The sequence below is a fragment of the Rana temporaria genome, chromosome 3, assembly GCF_905171775.1.
Source record: "Rana temporaria chromosome 3, aRanTem1.1, whole genome shotgun sequence".
Taxonomy (NCBI): domain Eukaryota; kingdom Metazoa; phylum Chordata; class Amphibia; order Anura; family Ranidae; genus Rana; species Rana temporaria.
In genome coordinates this window covers 360,016,640-360,033,072 of record NC_053491.1, presented here as the reverse complement: position 1 = coordinate 360,033,072, position 16,433 = coordinate 360,016,640, and the positions used below count along the sequence as shown (strand labels likewise).

At 45.8% G+C, this 16,433-nt stretch overlaps 1 protein-coding gene across 11 annotated transcripts in view; it reads right to left on the bottom strand.

The window, feature by feature from the left end:
- Positions 1-6,083, bottom strand: part of WNK1 (WNK lysine deficient protein kinase 1) — a 199,295-nt gene extending 193,212 nt beyond the window's left edge. For 5 of the 11 annotated variants that reach the window (XM_040345275.1, XM_040345276.1, XM_040345278.1 and 2 more), the window contains exon 1: positions 5,373-6,082. In XM_040345275.1, coding sequence (XP_040201209.1) covers positions 5,373-5,873 — 501 coding nt within the window. In that variant the 5' untranslated portion in view covers positions 5,874-6,082. Of the gene's footprint in view, positions 1-5,372 lie in introns of all 11 variants that reach the window. The other 6 variants (XM_040345270.1, XM_040345272.1, XM_040345273.1 and 3 more) reach the window with 2 other exon arrangements.
- Positions 6,084-16,433: the final 10,350 nt, after the last annotated feature.

The window sequence follows — 16,433 nt, the reverse complement described above, 5'->3', positions numbered from 1 at the left end:
GCAGAAAAAGAAGCAAATTATGTATTATATGGCTACTTCACACCAACTGCAGTGAGAGAAAATGTGCAAAATTGCATGTTTACACACAAAAACACGCTACCTTTTGCATCAGGCAAAACGCATGGTGCCACAATACCACAAAGTTTGGTGAGGTGCATTTTTGAAAATCGTGCCTGTACCAATCTATGGAATTAGGGGCTGCCTAGGAATGCAAAAAAAAAACTGCATATGCTTGAACGCAGACTTTTGGTGTGAACTAGCTTTAAATATAAATTCAGCAAATTGATCCAAGGCATATTTTATATTGATACACTTCAAAGGACAGGAATGCACCAAGGTGCTTGCACTGTTCATCCAGGAGAGACATCTCTATAACAAGACTCTCTCCAGTTCAGACACTTCAGTTCACTGCCATAACCAAAACCAACCATAACCAGCTGATTATCCTAAATAGAATCTTTAATATTTGCAAACAAAATGAAGGTTTCCCAACTACCAGCAAGAAGTCCTTACATTTAAAGAGCACCTGTCATTTCAGATCCATCATGGCAACGTCTGTTAGCGGGCGTCCACTCACCTGCTGCCATGTTCCTCACCTGCTGCGTCACCGCCGTATCACTAGCCGTCCCATTAAAGTGAATGGGACTGTTGGCAATTCAGCAGCAGGTCAAAGGAGGAGCTGTTGCGGGACAGAGTTGACAGTTGCTTTCAAAATGATGATTTAAATCAAATCCACCTGCATGTGACATGCACATATCCAGGCCAAGTTAGTCATTACAATCATGACTCAGAGATGGAGTATCTCAAGCAATTCATAAGACCACTGCATTTTCAGGATAGGGTTGAGGATTCACCTACATTATCTGGAAGTAAAAATTCCATGCTTATCGACACAACTCAAGTCACTGGTTAGTTACGCAAGTACATCTAGTGTCCATTGATATTACAGGCCTCCACTATACACCTGTAGAAGAAAACCAGGGGGACAGACCAAATATTGGCTGAAGCCAAAAAAAGTACAAAGTTTTGATAAACCACTGTCACCTGGGAGAACAAATATTTCAGTCTTAAAAAAAAATGAAATTTTTTTTTATATATATATATACACACACCATATTTTTCGGACCATTAGACGCACTTTTTTCCCTCAAAAATATAGAGGAAAATGTCTCTGCGTCTAACAGTCCAAATGAACATCTGGCACCGCCCCCCCCCCCCCCAGCCAAAAAAAAAAAGCCCCCCCCCGCACGATAACCCCCCCCCCCCTGACCTGAACTTCAAAGTCCCGGTTCCCGCGGCCTCCTCCCGCACAGCGCATCCACCAATGCCCAGCTTATTGCTCCGCTGCAGCCACAGAGGTGCCTGGTCAGTGACAAAGCCTGATCAGTAATACAGAACCCCACTATGCAGCTCGTCATGCATGACTCAGGTAGGACACTATTGTAAGAGGAGAGTGGGAGGAATTTATGGCAGCCAAGGAGTGAGTGGATGGAAGGCTGTGCTGTGTTTGGAGGACAGGTGACAGCCCGCTCTGCTGGGACTTGTAGTGCCTCTGTGGGGGGCTGAGATATGACAACCTGCTCTGCTGGGACTTGTAGTGCCTCTGTGGGGGGCTGAGATATGGCACTGAGATAAGTCCCAGCAGAGCAGGTTGCCATAACTCAACCCCCCACAGAGGCACTACAAGTCCCAGCAGAGCAGGCTGCTTTTACTGAACAGGAGAAGCAGCTGGAGGAGGGGGGTTTGTACAGGGAGGGGAGAGAAGACGGCACAAGTTTGAGATGGGGAGGACTTTTTTCTGAGTGAGGATTTTCTTTGGCACAGGTCAGGATGCATTTCATGGGCACTGGTAAATAGTTTAGTGGACCATTTGGTTCAGAATATTTTTTTTCTTGTTTTCCTCGGTCAGGTGCATCTTATAGAGCGAAAAATACGGTATATATCAATCAAAGTGTCACTCCAGGGCATTCGAGTAGAAAAAAAAAAAGTCAGGTTTTATTACAAACATGTAATAGGCGCAAAAATCAGCATGTTTAATAAAGATTATAACTGCCAGCAAGAATAAGTCCTTACATTTAAAGAGCACCTGTCATTTCAGATCCATCATGGCAGCGCCCGTTAGTGGGCAACCACTCACCTGCTGCTGCCATGTCCCTCACCTTGTTGTGTCACTGCCGCATAACCAGCCATCCCATTAAAGTGAATGGGACTGTGGGGTCAGAGGAGGAGCTGCTGTGGGACAGATGACAGTTGCTTTTTAAAAGTTATGATTTAAAATCAAATCGATTTTAATCAAGCCTTTTTACTAGCGATTTAATCCGTGATTTAAATCAACTCCACCCTGCTCTGGATGCTCTAGTTTTGAATAATTTCCCCTCCGTAGTACTACTCGCTTCACTGTGCACCCAAACCCCCATTCCCACGGCGGCTGTATCACACCTCGCATGCACACACAAGGTTCCACTCAGGTTATTGCTTACATCACAGACCCCGCTTCAATCTACATTAGACTATTCATGTCCACACACCACATTCCCCACACAACCACATTCCTGTCACTGATTGCTTGCACAATTATCACTTCTCTCATAGACTACTCATTAGGAATTACTCACATCCGTACTTTCTCAACAATCTTCACATTTGATACTGCCTACAACAATGATCACACTACGGACACAACCCAAACTCCATAATAACCCATTGTACGCATAGCACAAACATGACATATCCAACTGTAGCCCCTGTAAAGGTCAGCAGGCCACGGACCACACACTCATGTTGGAGACCACCAAGCCAAAGTTCACTTTTTTTAAAGCAGTTGTATGCCTTAAAAAATAAACAAAAAAAGGGGGAGGGGAAGGCATAATGAGCTAATATGCATCACATACTAGCTCATTATGAAATACTTACCTTAACCACTTAACCCCCGGACCATATTGCTGGTCAAAGACCAGAGCACTTTTTGGGATTCGGCACTGCGTCGCTTTAACTGACAATTGCGCGGACGTGCGACGTAGCTCCCAAACAAAATTGGCGTCCTTTTTTCCCCACAAATAGAGCTTTCTTTTGGTGGTATTTGATCGCCTCTGCAGTTTTAGTTTTTACGCTATAAACAAAAATAGAGCGACAATTTTGAAAAAAAAAATTAACATTTTTTACTTTTTGCTATAATAAATATCCCCCAAAAATATATAAAAAAAAAAATTTTTTCCTCAGTTTAGGCCGATACGTATTCTTCTACATATTTTTCGTAAAAAAAAAAATCGCAATAAGCATTTGATTGGTTTGCGCAAAAGTCATAGCGTTTACAAAATAGGGGGTATTTTTATGGCATTTTTATTAATATTTTTTTTTTTTACTAGTAATGGTGGCGATCAGCAATTTTTTTTCGGTACTGCGACATTATGGCGGACACTTCTCACACATTTTTGGGACCATCGGCATTTTTCTTTTTTACTAGTAATGGCGGCGATCAGCAATTTTTTTCTGGTACTGCGACATTATGGCGGACACTTCTGACACATTTTTGGGACCATTGGCATTTTTCTAGCGATCAGTGCTATAAAAATACATTGGATTACTATAAAAATGCCACTGGCAGTGAAGGGGTTAACACTAGGGGGCAGGGAAGGGGTTAAGTATGTTCTAACTGAAGGGGGGGGGTGGACTGACTAGGGGAAATGACTGATCTTCTGTTCATACATTGTATGAACAGAAGATCAGCATTTCTCTCCCTGACAGGCCCGGGAGACCTCTCTAAGGAGCGATCACGTGTGACCGGCGGCGAATGCGCCCGCCAGGCACGCGCACGGGAGCGAGCGGGGGGCAAGCGCCCCTAGTGGCCTGCACGAGAGCCGACGTATAGCTACGGGCTCTCGCGCAGGGGAGCCGACCTGCCGCCGTATAACTGCGGCGGCTGGTCAGCAAGCAGTTAAAGAGGAAGTAAACCCTGATGGGCTTTACGTCCTCTTTAGCCACCTGCAAAGGAAAAGCATAATGGGCTAGTATGCATCGCATACTAGCCCATTATGTGCCACTTACCTGCAAAAGAATCCAGCGATGTCCCCTGTGTAGGCAGCGTCAATCTTCTGTCCCCTCTTCCTTCCGGGCTGCGGACTCTGCCAGAGCCACGTGACTTCACTCCTGCGCATGCGCACAAGAGCCGCCATTTACGGCACAGGCTGGGCATGCGCCGTTAACATTTTTGGCGGACTACAAGTGAAATATCTCCTAAACGGCACACGTTTAGGAGATATTTTAACTACCTATAGGTAAGCCTTATTCTAGTCTTACCTATAGGTAGAAGTAGTCAAAAAGGGTTTACAACCTACTTTAAAATGAAGCGTCCACACCGCTTCTCAGTCACCGCTGAGGGAGCCTTCTGCGTTTCGTCCGGGTTCGCAGCTCTGGCACTGTGGTTGGCCGGAGCCTCCGTTCCGGCAAGAAGCTCAGAATTTCCGGCATGTGCCGCAGACCTTCAGAGGCCACCAACGTTAGTGGCTGCATGCAGGGAGCATGTCTCCTAATCAGGCCTCTACACACTACAGACCTCCACTGCCGTCAACTTTCTGGCCTCTACAATACAGACCTCTACTGTGGTCAACTCTTAGGCCTCTACAATACAGACCTCTACTGCCGTCAACTCTCAGGCCTCCACAAACATCCACTGCTGTCAACTCTCAGGTCCCTACACACCACAAACCTCCACTGTTGTAATCTCTGCACAATACAGACCTCCACTGCCTTTAAAGCTATAGACCCTACTGCTTTCACCTCACTATACAAACACAGAACCATCGACCCCTAAAGACTGAAAATACCAACCCCACCCACCATCCTTCATGCCTCAGGAAGCCACAGACCCCACTGCTTTCATGCCTCAAACATCTTTATACAACACCCACTGCTGTCATCTTAGGCCTTTAAACATTACAGACCCCACTGCTGTCATCCACCATTTCAATATACACTTCACTGCAGTCATCCCCCAGGACTACAGCAACCGCCAACACCATCATCTCTGATATTTCTCATGACTCTTAACACAACTGAGGCTCTCAGCTTTCACCCTCAGGCCTTCATACTCTCCTGTCATCCTTCACCCCCATATTACACCAATCAGACCTCAATACCCGCCTGACATTCTTCAACCCACCCACAATGTTGTCACCCATCAGGCCTCCATACCCTCCTGTCATCCTTCACCCCTATTGTGTCAGCTATCAGGCCCCCATGATGTCAGCCATCAGGCCTCTATACCCTCCTGTCATATTTCACCCATCAAGCCTCCATAGCCCCCTATCACCCCTCTGCCATGGAGGAGCGGTGGCGCACACAGTACACGTCATTGCTGTCGCCCCTCCCCTCACCTGCAGCTCACACCAGGCCACTTCCACGGTGGTCTCCGTGTCCAGCCCCTTGTAGACAGTCTTGAAGGAGCCCCGGCCAATCTCGATATCAAACTTGAGGAAGCGTCCGTCCGGGGAGAAGCCCACCGCCTTGGTTTCCAGCTCCTCATTATCGTCCGTTGGCTTCTCCTCTTGTACGGCCGGCCGGGTGACGTGAATGACTGGGGCCAAGGCGACGGGCTCAGGGGTCTCCTCCTCGGGGGGCGCGGTGGGAGGCGAGGCCGGGCCGGAGTCGGGCGGGGAGCCGGCGATGCAGTGCTGGTTGGAGGAAGGAAGTTCCAAAGCGGTGGCATTGGAGTCGCAGATGACGCTGCGGCGGAAGAAGCGGTGCTCGGCCTTGTCCTTGTCCATGGTGTGGCGGCGGCGCCGGAAATCGTCAGGCCGGCTCTGGGCCTCTTCCCTAGGGGCCAGCGAGCTGTCCGAGCTCGAGCCATTCGAAGGCCGCGGTGGGACGAGAGACATTGTATCCGTAAAGAAGGAAGAGAGTTCTCTTAGCGGGGGTCGGGGCCCTGGGCGGGCAGCGGGCTGTCAGTCGGCTCCCACGACCGGACCTCACTGGCCATGCTGGGAGCGGAACATGAGACGCGACGGCGGCTTCTTGGTCTCCTGACAGGAATCGGCGCGCACCCTCCTCCCCCTCACTTTCCTTACTGGCCGAATAGCGCGCACAGCGCGCGACGGGGCTCTGACACACACACTGCGCGCGCCGAGGCACGCCCACCAACAACCCTATTCACCTATCGTTGTTCTTCTCCCGCCCACTATTACCCTATCCCCTCTTCCCAAATCTGCGATAGGATACTTTGCAGACCGGGCCGCGCCCACTAAACTGATAATACCCGCCCTCTTCGCTTGTGACAGATCTAACCGTGAATACTTTGACTGGCCCCGCCCCTATTGCCTGTCACAAGATGCCTCGTCTAACCCAACAGCCCCACTAAATGTATGTACCCACCCTCTCCGCTGCCGAGCAGCCCCACCCCCTTTCTTCCGCGACAGGTCGCTCGAAAGCTAACCACGCCCACGAAACAGCAATCCCTGCCTCCTCCGCATTTTCTCTATACATCCATAAAGCCCGATCCCTCCCACCTATGACAATGTCTCAAGATTCACACCCTCTCGATTACTGGAATTCTCCAAACCTAGCCACACCCATTTAAAAAATCACCGCCCCCCACGTTTGTGATAGACTGGAGTCTTCTCAATTATCAGTCACGCCCACTTAGGCATCTGAACACCCGCCCTCCGTTTTTTTAAGTCTTAAGACGCGCCTACTCGAGAAACCCCGCCCTCAACCAGCTTGTGACACGTTCCGCGCCCCAGCACGAAGTGAGGCGATCAAGCTCCAAGGACTCCCGCCTGTTACCGCTCCACACACCGTCCAGTACACCTCCGACGGGCGCAGCGCAGCCGGGACACGCCTACTAACACTGACCAGTCTCCGCCCCCCACGCCGCATGTGACAAAGGACTGTCCACGCCCATTGTTTGGTTTGGGCTTGGTTTGACACACCCAGTGGGAGGAGATTAATAGTACCGCCCCAAATTCAATGATGTTCACAGGCTTCATACCGCTCCCTGCCCTGAGGAGGAGGTGATGTCAGTGGCTGCAGCAAGAGATGGGGACCAGTGTGTGTGAGACGTCAGATCCGGCCACAGTCCAACTTCTATTGATTATTGTGGTCGTACATATTGCGATCTGGTTGTACTCTTAAAGGAACACTAAAGGCAAACTTTTATTTTTTTTAAATAACAAACATGTTATACTTACCTCAACTGTGCAGCTCGTTTTGCACAGAGTGTCCCCGAACCCTGTCTTCTGGGCAGTGGCGGTTCGTCCATAGAGGGCGCTGGAGCGCCGCCCCCTCTGGCTCTCACCGCCACTGAGTCTAATAACATAGATTCATGCATTGCACGAATCTATGTTTTTATCGCCGCTGCCGCTGTTCTATTCAGATGGTCGGCGCTCATGTCCGGCCATCTGAATAACGGCAGCTGGTTGGCTGTACGGAAGTGCCTATCAGAGCCAACGTACAGCCCTCGGGTCCCAGAAGCTTATACAAGGAACGCACTAGGGATGTGCTCCTTGTATAAGACTGACAGGCGTCTCAGCCAATCAGGTTGGCCGTATCTGGCTACCGGTAACCTGATTGGCTGAGACGCCTGTCAGTCATCGAGGGCAGTAGAAGACATCGAGGGACGTGGATGGCTGACTCCAGTAAAGGTAAGTGTCGGGCCGGGGGGGAAAGGGGCACTTTACAGGGCACAGTCAGTGACATCAATGGGCACAGTGGCGACAATAGGCACAGTGGTGACAATTAAAGGGCTCAGTGGTGACAATTGATGGCACAGTGGCTGTGTTTGATGGCATGGCACAGTGGCTGCGTTTGATGGCATGGCACAGTGGTCACAATTGATGGCACAGTGAGTGCGTTTGATGGCATGGCACAGTGGCTTCGTTTGATGGCATGGCACAGTGGTGACAATTAATGGCACAGTGGCTGCGTTTGATGGAATGGCACAGTGGTGACAATTAATGGCACAGTGGCTGTGTTTAATGGCATGGCACAGTGGTGCGAATTGATGGCACAGTGGCTGCGTTTGATGGCATGGCACAGTGGTGACAATTGATGGCACAGTGGCTGCGTTTGATAGCATGGCACAGTGGCTGCGTTTGATGGCATGGCACAGTGGTGACAATTAATGGCACAGTGGCTGCGTTTGATGGCATGGCACAGTGGTGACAATTGATGGCACAGTGGCTGCATTTGATGGGCACAGTGAGGCTGCAATTTTTGTTTCCGTTTGCGCCCCCCAAAAAATTTTGAGCACCAGCCGCCACTGCTTCTGGGGTCCCTCAGCGGCTGTCTCGGCTCCTCCTCGCAAAAGCTTTCCACCTTTATGCGAGCGAGCTCGCATGGTGAAAAGCTTTTGCGAGCGCGCTCCCATGATACAGCAGCGGGCATAGCCGCCGACTGTATTACTTGGCCTCGCCCCCCCGGCGCGCCGCATCATCCGCTGTGATTGACAGCAGCGCCAGCCAATGGCTGCGCTGCTATCAATCCGTCCAGCCTAGCCAATCAACGGCCAGGCTGGGAACCGAAGAGGATCACGTGGACGCGCGCGGGACTTTCGAGTGGTCAGGTAATTAAAACGGGGGTTTGGGTGGGGGGGGGTGGTACCGTATTTTTTTGCGATATAAACAAAAAAAGACTGAAAAAAAAAAAAAATATTTTTAACTTTCTGCTATAAAACCTGTCCAATAAAATAAAAATAAAAATGTCTTCAGAAATTTTGCCCAAGATGTATTTTGCTACATTTAAAAAGATAAAAAACCCAGCAAGTGTATATTGATTGGTTTGCATGAAAATGATAGCGTCTACAAATTATGGTATCTATACTGGCATTTTTTTATTTTTGTTATATTACTAATGTCGGTGACCAATGACTTATAGTGGGACTGCGATAGTACAGCTGGCAATCTGACACTAAGGTGCTTTACAGGGGCTATAGCACTAATAATAGTGGGCCAGATCCACGTAGCGGATCGTCATTTTCGGCAGGCGTAACGTATTAACGCTACGCCACCGCAACGTTGAGAGGCAAGTACTGTATTCACAAAGCACTTGCCTCTAAAGTTACGGCGGCGTAGCGTAAATCTGCCGGTGTATGGGCGCAGAATTCAAATGTTAAAGATGTAGACGTGTTGTATGTTAATTTTACTTGACCCGGCGTAAATTACGTTTTTTCTGAACGGCGCATGCGCCGTCCGTGGGGGTATCCCAGTGCACATGCTCCAAATTTACCCGCAACAAGCCAATGCTTTTGACGTGAACGTAATTCTACGCCCTATTCGCGAACGACTTACGCAAACGACGTAAAATTTTCAAAATTCGACGCGGGAACGACGTCCATACTTAACATAGGATACGCCTCATATAGCAGGGGTAACTTTACGCCGGAAAATGCCTTATGGAAACGACGTAAAAAAATGTGCCGGTCGGACGTACGTTTGTGGATTGGCGTATCCAGCTAATTTGCATACTCAACGCGGAAATCGACGGAAGCGCCATCTAGTGGCCAGCGTAAATATGCACCTTAGATCCGACGCCCTACTAAGACGTACGCCAGTCGGATCTAGCTCAGCTTCAGGCGTATCTTGTTTTGTGGATACAAACTAGAAGTTACGCGGCGTATCAATAGATACGCCGTCGTAACTTCTTCATGGATCTGGCCCTTAGTATGCTAGACTTAATGCTGCACACATGCTTTTGCCAAAATTCAGACGCTCGGTTGTACAACAATCGAACCGTGTGTACAAGGCTTAACTGGCAGTTGCACACTTATGCAACGCTATACCCAAATGAAATTGATATATTTTTTTTTACACAAATAGAGCCTTTTGTGGTGGTATTCGATCACCACTGGGTTTTTTATTTTTTGCGATATAAACGAAAAAAGACTGAAAAAAAACAACAATATTTGTAACTTTCTGCTGTAAAACCTGTCCAATAAAATAAAAATAAAAATGTCTTCAGAAATTTTGCCCAAAATGTATTCTGCTACATTTAAAAAAATAAAAATAAAAAACCCAGCAAGTGTATATTGATTGGTTTGCCTGAAAATGATAGCGTCTACAAATTATGGTATCTATACTGGCATTTTTTTATTTTTGTTATATTACTAATGTCGGTGACCAATGACTTATAGTGGGACTGCGATAGTACAGCTGGCAATCTGACACCAAGGTGCTTTACAGGGGCTATAGCACTAATAATAGTGTCTGTAAAGCGCCTCTCCTCTCACTCCAGTGCTTTCAAACTGGAGCGGTGCGCTGGCAGGATGCTCAAAAAAGTCCTGCAAGCAGCATCTTTGAGGCGCTAAAGGAGCGGTGTATACAATTCAAACTGTGCTCCACTCCTAACACATGATACGAAAATCGAAAGTAAAATTTTGTCCGACGAACGATCTTCTGATTTTCAGATTGTTCGTATGATGCTTTCGACAGCCAATTCCGATTTTTCGTACGACAAAAGTTGGATGTGCAGACTATAACATTTTTGTCGGATGTGAACACAAGGTCCGATTTAATTAGTACGGTTTTTCGTAAGAGCAAGACTACGCATGCTCAGAAACGAAAGAATATATACAAAACTATTCAACACATTACATCACTTCTGAAGTTATTCTGTCATACGAGAATTTTTGTATGGTGAGTATCCTCTTCACTTTCGACATGAGACTAGCGTACAACAAAAAACGGACGAACAGCCGTCCGAAAATCTGATCATGTGTACAAGGCTAAATTTAGACCCCATACATACTATACAACTTTTGTTGTCTGATTTCCTTTAGATTTACCAAAACCATGTAGTGCAAGGGCCTGCCTGATTGCATACAAATTTTAAAGGGTCACTAAAATACATTTTTTATTTTTTTAGCTAAATAGCTTCCTTTACCTTACTGCAGTCCTGGTTTCATGTCCTCATTGTTCGTTTTTGCTCTGATGTTGCTGTAATTCCTCTCTGTTCTGGACACTTCCTGGTTGTCTGTTTCCTGATCACCACAGTACTGGGAGATTTCTCACTGTGGTGACTAATCAAGGAGGTGTGATTACTGTGTGTCAGTCAGCACCAATCCAGTTTCGTTTTACAAAGCATCACTGCCCTCTATTTGCTCTCTGGCTCTGTACATCAGAGAACCAGGAAACAACAGGAAAAACTAAACTAAACTGCAGGTACATTATATGATTGGTTTTCATCTATGTTTAATAATTTTTAAAAGGAAACGGTTAACTATTATGTCTCTATACCCTGTAAACAGTAATTTCAGCAAAAAAAAAAAAATTTCCTTTAGTGACCCTTTGGCCTTGTACAGACGACCGGATCTATCCGCTGGGATTGATCCGCGGATCAGTTCCAGCATATAGATCCGGTCGTGTGTACGTCCGAGCGGACATTTCCCGGCAGATAAAAATCCAGCCGACGGATTCCCAGCGGATAAAAATTTCTTAGCATGCTAAGAAATCTATCCGCTGGAATCCAGTCCAGCGGACTGATCCGGTCGTCTGTACAGACTCACCGGATCAGTCCGTCCGCTCCCCTCTCTCGCATGCGTTGTAATGATTCGACGCATGCGTGGAAGTATTTACCTTCCAGCATCGCGCACGTCGCCGCGTCATCGTCGCGGCGACAGCGCGACACGTCACCGCGGATGTTTTCCGCGCGGATTTCGATCTGATGGTGTGTACAGCCATCAGATCCAAATCTGCCAGAGGATTTGACCTCATATTATATGGTTTTGGTAAATCTGAAGGAAAAAAAATCTACAGAAAATTGTATAGTGTGTATCCAGCTTTAATCATGCAAAAGTTGGTGCTCTTCAAAACCGTGCCCTCCTGTTATTCCACACCTTCCCCCTTCGCAGGCTGACACTCACCAGATGCTTTGACCCAAACACTGTGAAGGCCAGTCTGCGCTTTTTTTAAACAATGCCAAGAGAGCTTGACTCCATTCTCCTCTCCCTTTCAACGCAACTGTTTATCAAATAAAAAATTTCAGTTAAAAATATAATAAAAATAATTTTAGTGCAAGCACACACAATATAATACCAATTGTTTTTTTTTTTTTTTTTTTTACTTTCTTGCTATCACAAGGGGTTAATAGAACCTGACGTGATAGCATTGGGCAGGAGATAGGTACTCTAATAAATCCCAATCTCTCCCCTGCTTCTTATTGCATGTAACAGAGCACAAATCCGTCTGGTTAGATGTGTCCCCTGGTTGTACCAGCCAGGAAATGGTGGATGTGAAGCCAGTAGTGACAAAATGATCATTGCTCCCAGTTTATTTGTTTACAGGGAAAATTAAGACATGGAAGTGCTTCGGTCTATCCCCGCTTTCCATTATGGAGTGGCTGGATGTGATCCCGGGAAAGTCCGGGAACCACTGGGAGGGAGGGAGTGGGGCACTGTACCGTCTGCACTGTGACAGTGATTGTTGGCTATACAGCTGCCAGATCACTTAAAAATTGTGAATTTGCTGAACAAAGGGCACAGGCCATTAACTTGTGATTAGCTTGTGATTAGCTCTTCACTCTTTGGATGAACGTAGTGGTTAAAGCGGGAGTTCACCCGGAAAACATTTTTTAACAGTAGATTGATGCTCATTTTGTCAAGGGGAATCGGGTAGTTTTTTTTAAATCGAAGCAGTACTTACCGTTTTAGAGAGCGATCTTCTCCGCCGCTTCCGGGTATGGTCTTCGGGACTGGGCGTTCCTATTTGATTGACAGGCTTCCGACGGTCGCATACATCCGCGTCACGAGTAGCCGAAAGAAGCCGAACGTCGGTGCGGCTCTATACGGCGCCTGCGCACCGACATTCGGCTACTTTCGGAAAATCGTGGCGCGATGTATGCGACCGTTGGAAGCCTGTCGGAAGCCTGTCAATCAAGTAGGAATGCCCAGTCCCGCAGCCCATACCCGGAAGCGGCGGAGAAGATGCATCTCTAAAACGGTAAGTACTGCTTCGATTGTAAAAAAAACACCCGATTCCCCTTGACAAAACGAGCCAAAATCTAATGTTAAAAAAAAAGGTTTTTGGGTGAACCTCCACTTTAAGCACATCTGCGTAAGGTTGCATTCACACTTAAACTTGCCTTATTTTTTTTTTAGCTTTTGTACGGGTGTTTTTCCTTGTTTTATGAGCATCTGAGGCTTTTTTTATTATTATTTTTAGTAGAGCTGCACGATTAATCGTCAAGAATCGTTATCGCGATCTTTTTCCCATTGCGATTCTTGACACAGGGTTTCACAATCTTTGACATGAAAATTATTTTCTCTCTGCACTTTGGTATGCAAAGAATTTCCTCTCTGCTCTCAGCCAAAAGTCAAAGTCTGGGCAATCTGCCAAGTCTGGGCAGCCTGCCAAGTTTTGAAAACATTCTTTATCAGTGGAAAGTTAAGTCTAAACATTGTATCACATCAAAGGAATAAACTTCTGTATGTAAATTAGGAACGTTTAACTACTTAAACACTAAACCTTTTTCTGGCAGCTCTTTTCAAGTTAAAATCATCATTTTTTTTTGCTAGAAAATTACTTAGAACCCCCAAACATTATATCATTTTTTAGTAGCACTGTATTTGCGCAGCAGTCTTTTTAAATGCAATTTTTTTTGGGAAAAAAATTACTTTAATGAATTAAAAAAAAAAACTAGCCAGTAAAGTTAGCCCATTTTTTTGTTTTTTTTTTGTTGTATAAATGTAAAAGATTTTACGCTGTGAGAATCGTGATCTTTATTCTGAGCAAAAAAAATCGTGATTCTCATTTTGGCCAGAATCGTGCAGCTTTAATTTTTAGCTAGTTACTGGGAAATAAAAACGCGCAGTTTCATGCATGTTGTGTTTTTTTTTTTTTTTTTGCACATGTTCGCATTTTTTTCAGGTACTCCCACTGAAGTCATTTGGGGCCAAAACCGCTTGAAGCTTGCAGTTTAAAAGAAGCTTGTTTACTTTTTTGAGCTTCAACCGATACTACGCTTGGGTGTGAACAGGTACAATTAAAAAAACATGGGATTTTGTATGTTAAACATTTTGGTTCGGCAAGCTTCAAAACATTCAGGTGTAAATGGGACCTAAATGTGCTCTATGGGAAGAGTTTGCAAATGGGCCCTAAAGTATTAAAGATTGTTCAAATTTTGTGAATAAAAATGCATCAGAGCTGTTGTACATCAATACAAACTTTGAAAATAGCAGAAAGAAAAAGCAAGTTTAAGGGAAAAAGCAGAAGATGCATCTTGTTTAATAACATAAAGCACCCAGGTGAGAAAATAAATGCTTTTTATGTGTGATTGTTTTCATAGCATACAATGTAGCAGGATCTGATTGAGATGTGAGTCAGCCACCCTCTGCCGACCAGTTGTTAGCGTGAGGGATCCTCTTGCAGTTCTCCCCTTGATCTATGTTTCTTGGCAGATGTACAGAAGGATGTATGTGAAAGGGTGATCACAGCAAGTGGTGTAAGGGGATACCCAGCAATTGGCAGATGCCATAACCCGTTAACTCCCCTTTAATGCCAGCATATAATCATATATGATGGTGAGCACTCAATCTTCCTTGATTGCTTTTCACAACTGGACAGTCTGTACCTATGTAATAGCTTATTCTGGACTACTTGAAGTGGACCTATATCTAATTCAGCCCATTGTATCTGTTTTGCCATACACAGTCTAGCATGACTGTCGCATTGTAAAGAAAGTCAGCTCCTAAAAGATAGGGGTTGACCAGTTTGGTGTGGAGTAGGGATGAGCTTCGTATTCGAGTCGAACTCATGTTCGTCTCGAACATCGTATGGTCCGTTTTGTTCGTATTTCGACTAACGATCGGTCGCTCGCGCCAAATTTGAGTTACGTTTCACAGACCCTAATTCACTGTGGCATTGCTGGCTGATGATTGGCCAAGCATGCACTATGACCCGCATGCTTGGCCAATCACAGCTTGCAAAAAACAGAGAGCCATAATTGGCCAAAGCCAGGGTGGCTTTGGCCATTTATGGCTCAGGGGGTTTAGTACACATCCCACACTATAAAAGGCCGCCTGCAGGTCGGCCTTGTGTAGTGTGTTGCGGTAGTTAAGAGAGGACAGAGAGAGTGTAATTTTTTGCAGGTAGATAGAGCAGGCAGGCAGGCTAGTCAGTTAAAGTTACAGTGTGTAGAGGATATATATACATCCCAGGTGTTGTACATATATTTATACACTATATAGTTTAGCTAGATCAGTTATTCCTAATTTACTGGCAGGCAGGTGATTGTGCTAGCTGCAGTATTCTTACGTGGTTTATTGCCTGTGTCCTCTGTAGTTTGCACCTAAAGCTACTTGGTGTGTACTGGCTGTGTGCTCTGTAGTTTGCACCTAAAGATTCAGAAGCAGTGATTTTAATGATGCTTAAATAAAAAAATATGAAAAATTCCTTTAAATATTGTACCTGCTGGGTGTCTATAGTATGCCTGTGAAAATGTCTTTGAGAACCCGGGTCTTGTCCCAGGGAACATGTATCAATGGAAAAAAAGTTTTAAAAACTTTCGTTTTTTCAGGAGTGCTAAAAAAACGACCATTTTTAAAACTTTTTTCCATTAATACAAGTTTCCTGGGGCAAGACCCGGATTCTCAAAGACGTCAATGGGATTCTAAATGTTTGCGCGAAACGTTCGGTCCGTTCGAAGGTTCTGGTGCGAACCGAATGGGAGGGTGTTCGGCTAATCCCTAGTGTGGAGGAACTCAAGTGGCCTACACAGAGTCCTGCCCTCAACCCTACTGAACACAAATAGAAATGCCAACTGCAAGCCAGATTTTCTCACCCAAAATCAGTACCTGACCTCACAAATGTTCTTTTAGCCTAATGAGCACAAATTCCCAAGAACACGTTTCAAAATCTTGTTTAAAACCTTCAGTTAAAGCCACAAAGGAAATGGGGGAATTAGGAAACTTAATATTAATGTCCATGGTTTAGGAATCGGATGTCCAACAAACATATTTATTGGTGTGATGGCTAGGTGTTCACAAGCTTTTGACCTCATAGTGTATAGACATTAGGGAGAACATATACAAACCTGTCCATAAAAAGTAGCCTTGGACTGACTGGAAGCTATATTGTGTTTCAGCGGCTAATGCCACGTACACACGGTCGAAATTTCCGACAACAAATGTTCGATTGGGAGCTTGTTGTCAGAAATTCCGACCGTGTGTAGGCTCCATCGGACATTTGCTGTTGGAATTTCCGACAACAAAAATTTGAGAGCTGGTTCTCAAATTTTCCGACAACAAAACTTGAATCGAAAATTCCTAGCGTGTACACAATTCCGATGCACAAAATTCCACGCATTCTCGGGAACCAAGCAGAAGAGCGGCACTGGCTATTGAAGTTCATTTTTCTCAGCTCGTCGTACGTGTTGTACGTCACTTCGTTCTTGACTTTCGCAATTTCCGACAACATTTTTGTGACCGTGTATGTATGCAAGACAAGTTTGAG